The 13,981-nt window shown below is 31.2% G+C and overlaps 1 protein-coding gene across 5 annotated transcripts; it reads right to left on the bottom strand.

Annotated features, from left to right (window-relative positions):
• On the bottom strand, positions 1,394–5,876 carry LOC109352056 (chaperone protein dnaJ 10). 5 transcript variants are annotated; one of them, XM_019593848.1, is made up of 10 exons: positions 5,755–5,876; positions 5,493–5,638; positions 4,867–4,926; positions 4,431–4,513; positions 4,075–4,240; positions 3,840–3,969; positions 2,555–2,713; positions 2,275–2,447; positions 1,781–1,861; positions 1,394–1,651 (listed from the first exon to the last, which is right to left on the bottom strand). In XM_019593848.1, exons 2-10 carry the CDS (start codon positions 5,577–5,579, stop codon positions 1,571–1,573), a joined length of 1,020 nt encoding a protein of 339 aa, XP_019449393.1. In that variant the 5' UTR covers positions 5,580–5,638; positions 5,755–5,876; the 3' UTR covers positions 1,394–1,570. The 5 variants fall into 5 exon arrangements, with proteins under 5 accessions (XP_019449393.1, XP_019449397.1, XP_019449396.1 ...); XM_019593852.1 differs by having other exon boundaries at positions 5,493–5,626; positions 5,755–5,870; XM_019593851.1 differs by having other exon boundaries at positions 5,493–5,626; positions 5,737–5,869.

The raw sequence follows: 13,981 nt of genomic DNA, 5'->3' as shown, positions 1-13,981 counted from the left end.
AGGTATATATAAATCACTTTTTAGTATTTATGCACACAAATATATCAATAAGAATAATTTGGCTAATATATACCGTTACCATTAAAAAAAATTATATACTAAAAGTGGAAATTTATCACCAAAAACTACTACTATATCCTAACAATTAACGAGAGAGAAAAGATAAGAGTACACAAATTAAGGGGTTATTGCCAACTAAATTTAGGGTTGTGGAATTGAACTATTAACTAGGGCATTCCAATTGATGTAGCTGATGTATTTTTCCATTTGAAATTCTTGTACGTATGTGTCTATACTCTATAGTATCAAGAATGCAAGGAAGAATGCTCTAATGCCTACAGAATTTGTCACATAAAGTGGTTTTCATGGCCACAACAGTAATCTTAATTAGAAAGATGGCATCAAGAATGCAAGGAAGAAATAGAAGACTATGCAGTAACAAAAAAGATAGAAAATGAATGAAAGCACATACCAAACAATGTGCACTCCAACCAGAGAAAGAATTATCTGCATTGCAAGAGATGAAACGAATTGGGAATGGAAATAATACCTATGTTATGTTTTATTGATTAACTTGTGTGTTTACAAGGCATACAAAGACCATATATATATATAAAGTGGAATTTCCTAAAGTTATAACTACCAAAACTTCTTTTAACTAGCTATATAGCTAACTACCTTTTTATCTAATTGTTATTTATTCTATAGACTTCTTTCCTAACACCTAAATGTGAAGACATCACATTTTATTTGAGAGATCACACCCTTATTTTTTAAGATCAAGGTTGACAATATAGTTATGTACATTTATCATTCTCATACTTTATTATTGGGAGCCTCGTACAATGCGCCCTTTTTATTTTCCATAGATATTTCTCTGTTTTCTACCTGATTTATCTTCTTGAGCTCTTCTAGTATTTGAATTAGGGATGCAACTACTTAACATTAACCATGTTGAGATCTCATTACTCTTATTTGTATTCTTCTTTAATTTGGTTGTGTTATCAATTATTATTATTTTACACCTGAATTTGTTCAATACTATGTTGGTTATAATCATTGTATTATACTATCATTTATAAATATATAATTAACATAAAGATTTGCCATATTTAAGGTTTATTAAGAAATTAACTCAAAATATTAGACACAATGATCGAATCCAAAAAAATGAAATACATCTTACGCCATTATAATTTGTACAAAAAAATTTATAAGTAATGAGCATTTGTTTTTATTTTTGTGTTTAAATTTAGATATACAAATTTCATATAGATAACTTTTTCCCTAAATTTAGGGTCCTAAATTTTTTTACCATGGAACCTATAAAATGTTAGGGCCGAGTCAAGGTCTATATGTCCTCTACTAGGATTCAGGATAAACAGTTGAGAACTTAGATAGCAACAATTCAAAGTTACATGGAATATATAGCATAAGAGCACTCAAAGATTAAAGGATTGTCCAATTCACAAGTCAAATTGCATACCAACCTCATTAATCAATAACATGATATTTGGAACTTTTGTCATTAATCAATGCAAAACCATATCAAACAAATTTCACAAGATGACTATGATGAGGAAGCAACTTCTGCAGTTTTGTCACTTTCATGGCGTAAACTGTTTTCTCTGCTGTAAGCAGCCTTAGCACCCTGAGAAGCAAAAGTAAGCATTATTACCCAGTTATAAACAAAACGTAACTGGTGCTTTAACTGCAATCATATTGCACAGTCCTATAAGCTAATTTTGCGACAAACAAGAGAAAGTAAGAAAACACTTACTTGAAAAATAGTTCCTAACTTTTTCAACGCTTTGGCTCGTGACTTCAGAACATCTTTAGAGACACTAGGGTCTTTAAGAACCTGATAAAAAAAACAAGACAGTTTTCTTAAAACTTTATGATTGATTGACATTGCAACATAAATTTTATACTCAGTCACTGTCATTATAGCATGCATTTCAGCTATAACATGTACCCAAATAGGCTTGGTGAACTTATGATGCACCATTAGTTCTTTCCAGGATAAAAGATAATAGCAGTAAGTCGTTTCTAGAATAACTGCCTTACAAAGGTCTCAACAATGAATAGGGGGTTAGATTAACAAAAAAATGGATATTGGTAGAAAGTCAGGTAAATTATTTTTTCTTCAAGTAGGTCATAAAACTGCACATCAACAAATGTCAGGTAACAGGTAAGTAGGCCCGAAACCACTATTTGTAAGTTATCAGCCGAGACTCTAATCTTCAATCTCATAAAGCAAATACCACAACTTACAGCTTGACAGACATGTGACAAAGTTGATTCAATATCAATCACATTGATCTGCCATAAGGAATTAATCATGGCATCTTTCTTATCTTCAATAGCTTTTACTATGTTTTCTTCTTTGTTTTCTCCTTGGTTTAGCTTCTTGAGTTCTTCTTGTATTTGAATTAGAGACACAGCTCCTACACAAGTATTTCATTTCAATTAGAACCTTCTAAAATGTGAGGAGTGCATATATATTTTCAACTTGACGGAATACCCAAATATATAAGAATAAATAGTCTACCACCTGAGGCTGCAGTCACTTGTGACTTTATCCGGTGTCCTTTGTCTCGTACCCACTCCGCCAAAAAGGGAACATTCATAAGCCGTATATCCTTTCCGAGTTCTTTTGTAGCTCTTCGTGTGTAGATATAACCAATTGTATGTAGCATGGCCTCTCCAAAAGCTGACAATAATGTCAGATATGAATTAAAAATAACTAGTGGTGAACAAACATATTGTTCCTGCATAAATATTATAATTGTTATGTCTTCCTTCGTATATGAACCTTGTCGACTGTAACATCATTTTCCCTAAGGTTGCCAAAGGAGGGATGGCAGTTGCTAAGTCAAGATGAAGCCCATCCGAGGTAGTTAAAGGCGAAAAGGTCTGGAAAGGTTGTCAAAGTCATCTGTAAGACTGTAAAGAGAATGGTGAGAAAGGAATAAAAACACACCTAAAAGGTGAGACTGTCACTCTACGTTTCAAATTATTGGCACTGTGTGCAGTGTAGGTAGGAGAAGCAGTTTTATGGAATTGACAGAGAAGAGGATGCCGAATCTCCTAGAAGGTGCACAAGCTCCAATGAAATCTTGAAGAGAAATAGATCTGATGTGTGGAAGCTGTTGGTACAAGGGGAAATGATGATTCTAGATGCCAGAGTGAAGGGAAACCGAATTGGGAAAGAGAGCATCAACCGTAAGACAAACTATGGTAAAATGGGCACCAAATAAATGAGTTTGATATTTTTGGAACTTGACAGCAGAAACAGTGACAAGATCAAGTGATAGAGGAAGTCCAAGTCCGATTCCATGTTGAAATAGGGAAAAGATAGTATAGACAGAATTGGACTCTGAAATCTGAATGACATGTGATGAAGTCATAACAACACAAACACTAAGCTGAAAATGATTAATTATAACAGCATGTTGGAACATGAAATGTGGATTTCATGGAATGAGAACTAGATAGGAGTATAATGGAATGACCACTCTCAATCCAAAAGTTTGGAAATTTAAGTAATGGAATAGATTTCCTGTCCATTCCATTGCTTGGTACATGGAATAGAAGTGTCTGAATAAAATAAACTCTTCACACAAGAAGACAAAGAACTTCGACTATTTTCATTCATATCTAATATGTGTAAAATGAAGCCTACACTTAACCGGTAACCTACTAAATTACACACGCTGGCACAGGCCGTGATTAAATGTTCTTGATAATGATAAAGTTGAGTTATTGAAACTTTGAAACTGTGGATTATCATTAAATAACATGCTATTAGAATTATGGGATAAAAGCAAGGAACTTACCAGCCTTCGAAAGATGGCGTGCTTCTGAATTTGCCCATGCTGTAAATTCATCTGCTCTACCATCCACAAATGGTTGTAGGCGATCTTTCAGAATTGTTACAAGTTTTTCTTCCCTTTCCTTCTGCCAATCCTGCATTTACAATTAAGGAAATAGCTCCAGATACCAAACATGGAGAGGTGGGATGGAAGATTGAGGAGGATGAAAACTGTAATAGCACTAGAAAAAGAAAAGTACTTTCATCTTTTCTTGAATTATCTGCCTATGAACTACAGGATCCTGTGAGCCTTCCTCAATTTCTATTGATGCTAAAGAAGCCAATGCAAGTTTTCCAATATATTCTTCAAAAAACTCACTTCCAAAAAGCATTCCAAATACAGTCGCAGGGTCAATCATGGAATCTCTGAAAAATTGGGTGAAAGTCAATGAAAGAGATTACAGAACTAGTTCAGGAATTAAATTCTGAAAGTAGTCTACATGACTTAGCATTTAACTGCAATGGCAGAACTCCACCATTTTATGGAGAATAATTACTTGCAAGCTATGATTATAATTACTTTTTCAGTCATATAAGCTTTTATGTATAGACTTACTGTTGCACTCCTTCCTTTCCATACTTATTATATGCTTCACGCTTATCAGGATCACTTAAAACCTGGTAAGCCTCACCAAGTTTCTGCATATAGATACTAGAATTACAAAAGTATATTGAGGAAAAATAAAATAAAAAGTGAAGGGAGGGAGTCATCCAAGTGAACAAATACCTCCATGTTTAATACTGCTTAAGTTAATTATATATAATCAAGTCAATTCATGGAAGAAAATGATGAAACTACAAGGTAATAAATTATTAAATATCGTCTACTTCATGCTAACAACGAGTAATTGTTATTAATAGAGTTAAAACACTTGTATATCCTCCAGATAGAACTAAAGCACTAATAGTAAGAAGATACATATAATTTTGTTAATACAATCCAGTAACAATATTTAGTAACCAACATTCTGCTTCTTACTCTTTCCGCTTACCTGAAAGTTCTCAGCAGCCTTAGGATCTCCACGATTTTTATCAGGGTGAACAGTTCTTGCCTGAAAAGTGAATAGGAAAATGGGAGATATTAATCACCAATTATCAAAGTGGCACAAATTAGATAGTGTCAAGTTAAAAAAAAAACATTAGCATGAGTGTAATCTTTCTAATTATCCAATGTACAAGAAAGCCACTGTTTCTTTTCATTTTTTTTTACAGTTCACCCAAATACCAGCTCAGAAAATAACCAAATCTTAAGAGAAACAATTCACCCAAATTTTAGTCCACCAGCTCAGAAAATAACCAGATCTTAAGGAGCAAATAATGGCAATTGGTAATCATTATCTCACCAATCAAGTGTTGCATGTTAGCACATGTCACAAGGCAATTTAAGTGTTCATTATTTGGGGCTTATTGAACTCAACATCTGATAAATAATTCAAACAAAAACAAAAAAGTACATCCTCTATTAATGAACAAAGAAAGTGAAGCTAGATTTATATAATTACAAAACTGCTTCTAAAATATAAACACACGGCAAAATCAAAATCATACATTCACCAGATCGGGTAATTGAGTAAAATAACATTGACAAAAGCACAGAAAGTTTAAGGGAAATGATGACCTTGATATAATAAGCCTTCTTGATATCTGCAGCAGATGCATCAAAATTGACACCTAATATGTCGTAGTAGGTTGTGTCCTTCACCATTCTTGATTTGTTTCTTATCTTCAAATCACAATTCACAATTCACAGCTCTGAAAATGAAACTAAGCAAATTGAAAACGAAAATAACTCAATAAAAGCTTTTTATCAATTGAACTTGAACAATATGAAAGTGAAAAATCTCATGAAAGAGTTTCCTAACCCAGATTTTGGAAACAACCCAATAAGCAATAATAGAAAAAGTTTCCAACTTGAGATTCAGAAAGAGAGTTAATAATAAGGGAACCACAGAATTCAGGTGTATCCGTGTGGCACAGAAAACGGTGTCGTATAGAAATGTTACGACAGGTGGTAAGGTTTCGAATGAGACAAAACTCACATGTTAATTTGTGAGTGTTTTTTTGAATTAGATAAGTTATTTCATATTTGGAAGGAGTAATATGTATAATAGTTGTTACATATGTTTTACTTTCTTTAATGAACTATCACATACTATATTGTATCTACAGATTGATTCAAAAAATAACACCAAAGTATTAATGTAAAGAGAGCAACCATTTGAAGGTTTCCATTTTATTGGCTCCACAAAAATTATGGAGAAATAAATTTTGGGACTTTTGCTGGATTGGAATGATAATATTCCTTCTTATTCCAATATAATCTTAACTCAAAAAACTCTTAAAAGAGTTGAACTTAAGTTATCTCCTTACATTTTATTCACATTCATTTCATCCATCAAAGTAAAGCATTGTTTAAATAAATAACTTAAATGATATAATAATTATTTTGTATTTAGAATTTTTCATAAGCGCTACAATAGAGTTGATTTTAACCCATCAACTTTGTTTAAAAGTCCTTCAATCAACAGTAAACGTTGTTATATTAAGTGGCATGGACCATTGATACAAATTGATCCAAGTAGAAAACATTACTTTATGACAATGAAATTATCCTTGTTTTTAACACATTACTTAGTAGGTGCACTTTGAATGATGGCATTCCAATAAACTTCATCCCATTCATCTCTGTACTTTCCATTATTTTCAAAAATATTCTTAAAGCACTATGTATACATAGTCTCCATCCAATCTTCCAAAGGTTTCAACCCAACTTGTGAAACTAGCCAATGTTTATAGTCAACCTGCACATCAATTTCCATTAACTAAATCTACCTTAAAATATGAATTTGTCACATTTATAATTTGGGTGCAACAACAAAGTTGTAACATGAAAACATGTGTCAATACCTGAAATGGACGAAGGGAATGTGTGTAACGCTTGGGCAACCCTTTTTCTTCCATGAGTTGATAATATTCTTGAACAGATTCCATCATTTCTTCTTCCAATGGTAACTTAACTTTACCAGATAAAACTCTTGCAACCCACTTGGATTGTAACTCAGAAATATGGAACACACACTATACTAGCACATCTGCTGTATTGTAAAATGTGACAAAACTTGTAATTGGTTGAAAAAAATGTATTTAAATTAAAATATTAAATATTAAATATTTTTCTGACCAATCATAAATAGTAGTACATTAAATGATACACTTTTGTGGGAGAACAGATGTTCACCCCTACTCACACCAAATGACCAAATTAATCAACCTTGGTTATTCACAAAAAAATGTATCATTGCATATAATGAATTTGAGTAAATTGACAACTTTGTCTTGAAATTAATTGTGAAAGATTTAGTCTCTAAATGTATAAGGTTTATACTAATTTGGTCATTTTTAAAGGATTAAAGTGAAAGATTATAAAAGGAGTGGATTTATAAGAATTTTATAAAGTCAAGGATTAAATAGTATCCACAATTAGATTTAAGAGAATAAACTGCTAACTTATTGTAATGACTTTTTCATAATAATGTTAGGAACAAAACTGCTAACTAATTCTAATGATTTTTTCATAAAAAAACAATATTTGTTTTATATTTAACACAAATGCATTCCTATTGACTAAAACAATTAATTGGAATCTATAGGAATATATAAAAATAAGCTTGAAAAATACTTCTGATATATAACCTGAAAGGTTAAATCAATGATGTAAAAACTGTATCGATGGATATTCCGTAATAAATTTGATGAAAGGTTAAACCAATTATGTAAAAACCATACCGAAAAACAAACATGTTATTGAAACTCGATGGGTATTCCGTAATAAATCTGATAAAAATTGTATCATTGTTAGAAATAAAGCTAGACTAGTTGCTCATGGATACAATCAGGAAGAAGGTATAGACTTTAATGAAACCTTCGCTCCGGTTGCTAGACTTGAAGTTATTAGGCTATTACTTGCATATGTTGCATATGTCTGCTCTTTGAATGTTCTGTTATATCAAATGGACATAAAGAGTATTTTCCTCAACTGTTACATTCAAGAAGAAGTGTTTGTTGAACAACCTCCTGATTTTGACGATTACAAACATCCTTCTTATGTTTACAAATTAAAGAAAGCTCTCTATGACTTAAAGCAAACTTCTTATACATGGTATGATCGTCTAACTAAAGTTCTACTTGAAAAAGGTTTCAGCAAAGGAAAGGTCGACACTACACTTTTTATAAAAAGAATAAATCATCATACTCTACTTGTTCAAATTTATGTAGATGATATTATTTTTGGTTGTACTAATGAGATTTTGTGTAGTGATTTTGGCAAAATGATGCTAGAAGAGTTTGAAATGTCTATGATAAGGAAGTTAAATTACTTCCTTGGACTACAAATCAAACAACTTGATAATAACATTTTCGTAAGTCAGTCCAAGTATTGTAGAGATTTGCTAAAAAGATTTGACATGGATGGCTGCAAGCCAATAACTACTCCTATGTGATCCGGTACTTACATTGATACGAATGAAGTATGGAAATGCATTGAAATATCAAATTATCAATGTATGATTGGATCTCTTTTATATTTAAATGTCAGTAGACCTGATATCATGTTTAGTGTATGTTTGTGTGCTCGCTATCAATCTAAACCAAAAGAATCACACTTAGTTGATGTTAAGTGAATCATAAAATATCTTAAAGGTACATCTAACATTGGGTTGTGGTATCCAAAAGGAAATATATATGATTTGGTTGGATATTCAGATTCAGTTTATGCTGGGTGCAAACCTGAGAGGAAAAGTACAAGTGATACTTGTCATATCTTGGGAAATGCTTTAGTTTCTTGGTCTTGCAAGAAACAAGATGTGTAGCCCTAAGCACTGCTGAAGCTGAATATATAGCAGCAAATAGTTGTTGTGCCCAAGTGTTGTGGCTTAAACAACAATTATGAGATTTATGACTTAGAATTAGGGTGCACTCCTTTAAAATGTGACAATACTAGTATTATAAACCTCACAAAGAATCTTGTTATGCATTCTAGAACCAAACACATTGATATAAGACATCACTTCCTTAGGGATCATGTCCAAAAGAAGGATGTGTCAGTAGAAATTGTTGATACAAATAACCAACGAGCAAATATATTCACTAAACCCTTGGCTAAAGAACCTTTTTATAAAATTAGATGAGAATTAGACATTCTTGATGAAACTTACTTATCTTAACATGATTATATTTGTGTTTCATCATGTTTATCTCATGCCTACTTGTACTTAAAAGTGCTTATTGATGTTTAAATATTTCAAATTCTGGGTTAATTTTTTTCATAGCTTAAAATTGCCTAAAAACAAGTTTTTATGGGGTCAATAATCGATTACACTGGAAAGTAACCGATTATAGGGTTGAACAGCGTGTTACTTAATGTTGCTGTTTGAAAAATTTAAATTTTTTAATTTGAGTAATCGGTTACTATATGTCGTTATATTTTTTTTGCATTTTTAAACTTTTTTAAACTCATCTTCCTCATCAACTCGTGTTCTCTCTTGTTCAACCCTCTTAAATCCTCAAATCTTCGTTTTTGATACATTTTGGGTGATTTTTGTGTTTATTCATATCATATTTTCAATTCTAAACACTTCTACACCATCATTTTCGTGTTTAGTGGCCTAAATCAAAACCCCCAAAATTTTCAATAACCCAAAAACCTAAAATCTCAAAAACCTCAATTCATGGCTTCTTCTTCTAGATCAAAGAAGCAATGCACCAATCTAACTCAAAAGAAGCAAGGAACTTCATCCTTGAAGTCCAACCCTCTTGACTTAATGCGACTTCTAGCAAATGATGAGCAACGTAAAATCTTTGAGGATCGCGATATCACATATTTTCTTTTTTTGCTCATTTATTATTGCTACTTATTGGGAGTTGAGTCAAACATAATTAATTATGTTTTTTTATTTTTTGGTCATATTTTTAATGAGTCTTGAGTGATTTCATGTTTTATCCTGAACTGATTAGAGTATTTTACTGTAACATGAACTTTAGGAAAAACCGTCTTACTTCTTATATAAAAGGATAAGACATTACTTTGGATTTGAAAATCATGAGTTCATTGTATTGTAACATACCCTATTAGGGGAGCATTGCAGGCAACCCTTGTATGTGAATGAGAAAACTATGATCGATTTTTTTTAGTTATTCTTTGTGTAGAATTACCAAAGAGGAAATAAAAACGCTTAAGCAACATGGTTAAGGTGAAACTATTAAAAATAGAGATATCCTATTTGGTGGGCATCTCAAAGTGAAAGACTATTTGCTTCAATATCTTCTCAGCTATGTCATCTTACCAAAATTTTCAAATCACTCTGAAATAAGTGACATATAATTTCAATTGATGTATGGTATGAAATTTAATCTGAAAATCAATTGGACTCTGATGATAATGAGACAAATGTGGTCTGTAAGAGGAACTCAAAGCCTTTTGCCATATGCAATCTTCATAACAATAATCCTTGAGCATATCGGTGTTTCTACTGCTGGAGAAACTAAGATCCCGCTTAATCCTCGTGAAAGCCATATTGATGTGGATGTAGTCCACAAAATGGGCTTCATATATAATCTTCCTGAACCAGAAACTGCCCTTGCTAATCCTTCTAAACCTCAACCTTCAGAGTTTCAAGCTTAATCTTCCTCATTTGTTGTCATGCCTTCAAATCAGATGATTATGGATGAGTTGATTTCTCTTCGAAGCTACATCACTAACCGGATAAATGCCTTTGATACTCAGAATCAACAAATCCAGTTTGAACTTCATCATCTATCTTCTAAACTGAGTAGCATGGACATTGATGAAGATAGTTCTGAGCCTGAGTCTTAGAGTGTGTCTAGGATTTCTGTTCTGTTTTGAAGCATATTACTGAACAATTTACTTCTATTTTATGGGTGTAATCATTTTATTTTGTTGGACAAAATTCACTTTATGTTGTTTTTTGTTGAACATCTATGTCTTATGATATGCATTGTGATGTTTATTTTATATCTTATGATTACTTTTATGCTTGTCATATACATATTGTATGTTGTATATATATATTATGCTAGAAACTCTTGGCTTTTCTACTTTTTGATGAAGTCAAATGGGGAGAAAAGTTGGGAGAGTGTATTTTCTGTTTAAAACATTTCAGGCACATAACTCCAAATGAAATGAGAGCATATTCAAGAAAAGTCAAGAATATCACAAAGTATACTGCTCTCAGAAAACTACATTGTTAAGAAGATATTGGTTTGTCATCATAAAAAAGGGGGAGATTGTGAAGAAGATCTCTGCTCCTGACCTTGACACGATTTTGATGAAGACACCAATATCACCAAAAAAAGAAAATGAAGAATAATTATGAAGACAATGAAGATTCAAACTTCAAGATATTGAAGACTTTTAGTCTAAGTCTAAATAAATACTTCTATCATATACTCTTGAATATATAATAGTAGTATTGCTCAAAATATTTTTAAAGAAAATTGAAACACTTCAAGTTTAAATAAAACAATTTTCAAAAAGACTATGTAACAAGTTACTGAAATCTGAGTAACAGGTTACATGAGTGAGAAATCAGTTATCCAACAAAAATTGAACTGAGTAATCCATTACTGAACTTTGGGTAACAGATTACTCAAGTTTCAACGTTCTTGAGTAACCAATTACTCTAATATGAGTAACTGATTACTCTAAGTGAATTTTAAATTCACTGTTAGACAGAATATTTGGGTAATCGATTACTCAATGGTGTAACCAGTTACTGAGAGTTGTTGCATCAGATTTTTAAATTCAAAGTGAATGAGTTTCAACCCAAAAGACATGGTTTCATTCCAATCAATTCCTACCCTTTCAAATAGGTATTTAGGCTGGTTGGAAAGCCTATATAAAGGCATTAAAACACATAATAAAAAAATAACTTTCATACAACTCTCACACGATTTTGAAAAATTCTCTCAATATTTTCTGCACGTTTGCACTCATTTCTTAAACTTTCAAAAAAGAATTTTTCTGAGTTACTTGAAGTAATTGTTTTAAAGTTTTACAAACTTATTGAGCAATATTACTTAGTATAAAAGAGAGTTATTGGATTACAAATGATATTACATTTCATATTTGTAAAGACAATACAAACCACTGTTGTATTTCTTCATTCATTGTAAATACTTTCTTCCACGGAGTGATAAGATAAGGGATAGAGTTACTTGGAAATATGTTTTTTCAATGTGATAAGTATTAGTGAGTGTGTAAGGTACATAGAAGTTTCGGGGTGAGATATTATAATTACAACTCATAATATTTAGTGGAAAATCTCTTCTGATGTAAGAGTACTGGACGTAGCCTTCAGTGGACAAGAAGGTGAACCAATATAAAATTTCGGTGTACTCTCTTCTGTTTATTTCTTCAATTATTTACTTGTTATTTTCTGCAAATTATTTCCGCTGCTTTTAACTCTTGATATTGCATAAAAAATGACCATAATTTTTAAGTCAACTAATTCAGTCCCTTTTAGTTGCAATCTTACCTTGTTGATCATGTTTTCCTCCTTTTTTTTGAATATGTATTATTACTTTTCATAAGCGTCTTGTATTCACCAGTTTTTGTTGCCATTTATAGGTGGTATAGGATAAATGCAAATTAAACTGATCTTGTGGTGGCTGCATATAAGTCCCTTAGACATGGAATGGAGATAATAAATTTAAACATAAAATTAAAGAGAATGGAGGAAGAGACTTACGGAGTTGGAATGGGCTTGTGAACTAGCAAAGATGGTAGCAGTGGTCTCTTGAATTTAGGGGAAAGTGGTAGTTTGTGGATAAGCTTTTTGAAAAATGGCTTAGGCCTTAGAGCATGAAATGATGAAATGGGGAAGGCTTAACTACTGGAAGTAGTTTAGGTACAGGTTTATTGAGCACTGGAATTGGTACAGGTTTTTTTTTCTTTTTTGATATTTTGCTATTGGAAATGGATTTGGTATAAGCTTCTTAAAAGTGGAAAATGTTTTAGAGAATAAAATATTTCCTTTGAGATAATTTATTATTTTAAAATTATTTATTATTTGACATGTGTACTATTTTCATTTTTTTTCTATTAGTTTTTATTTTAAAATATATTATAAAAAATAAAATTAAAATACATGTCAAACAATAAATGAATTTAAAGATATACATTTTCTCTTTATGTAAGGAGATATTTTATACTCAATGTTTTATTGTTATTGGAATTGGTTTTAGTATAGGTTTCTTAAAACCCCAAGTTGATAGATGTCGTTTTGTTAATACAATGAAAGAGAAGATAATGAAGTATGTCATTGTATTATAAAGTAACTTATTTCTTCCGGTTAATAAAGTATGATATGTGTACTCTGGTTTAGTTTTAGAAATATTTTTATAAAAAAAATGAAATATAACATATTTCATATAATTTTAGTAGTTGGAGAATTTATCTCATAGAAATGAAACATTTTATTCTTGGAAGAGAATGGAGATGATAGAGAAATACAAAGATAAATAAATTTTGATTTTATAGAATGATAGATACTATACATATTTATTTATTCAATGTGTGCATTTCTACGCCCTGAAGTGGATATATGTAGGATAGTCCTTCAAATGAATTCCTGGATTCTGAATGTTACGAGACTTTAGAAACTAAAAAGGAGACTGATAGTGAACAGTCCCACTCATGAATTTTTTTAATGTTTTAAATTGAAATAACTAAAATTATAATTAACAATGTAAAAACAATTAATGTTTTAAAGAAAAAATACATGTGGCATGGATGAATTCATATTTCCTCAACCATATCACAACTTAACATATGATGACTAATAGAAAGACCTATAGTAAAAGTTTTAAAATTACATGACCAATTTTCGCCCACAAAAAGCATTAATAATTGCTGATACAAATTTTTTAATTTATACTTTTTTTACTAGTTTCTTGTATCTTTCTCAGCAATATTTTTTTCTTGAGTAGGCTTTGCTCTAAGAGTGACCATCCAAATATATTAAGACAAAATAAAATTTTAAATAAATAATTGAACTAAAAATAGAAAATTAATACAATTCTTTAGGATCG

The sequence above is a fragment of the Lupinus angustifolius genome, chromosome LG07 (genome assembly GCF_001865875.1).
Source record: "Lupinus angustifolius cultivar Tanjil chromosome LG07, LupAngTanjil_v1.0, whole genome shotgun sequence".
In the NCBI taxonomy this organism is placed as follows: domain Eukaryota; kingdom Viridiplantae; phylum Streptophyta; class Magnoliopsida; order Fabales; family Fabaceae; genus Lupinus; species Lupinus angustifolius.
Note: the sequence above shows the minus strand (reverse complement) of the source record. Positions and strands in the feature narration are given on the sequence as shown.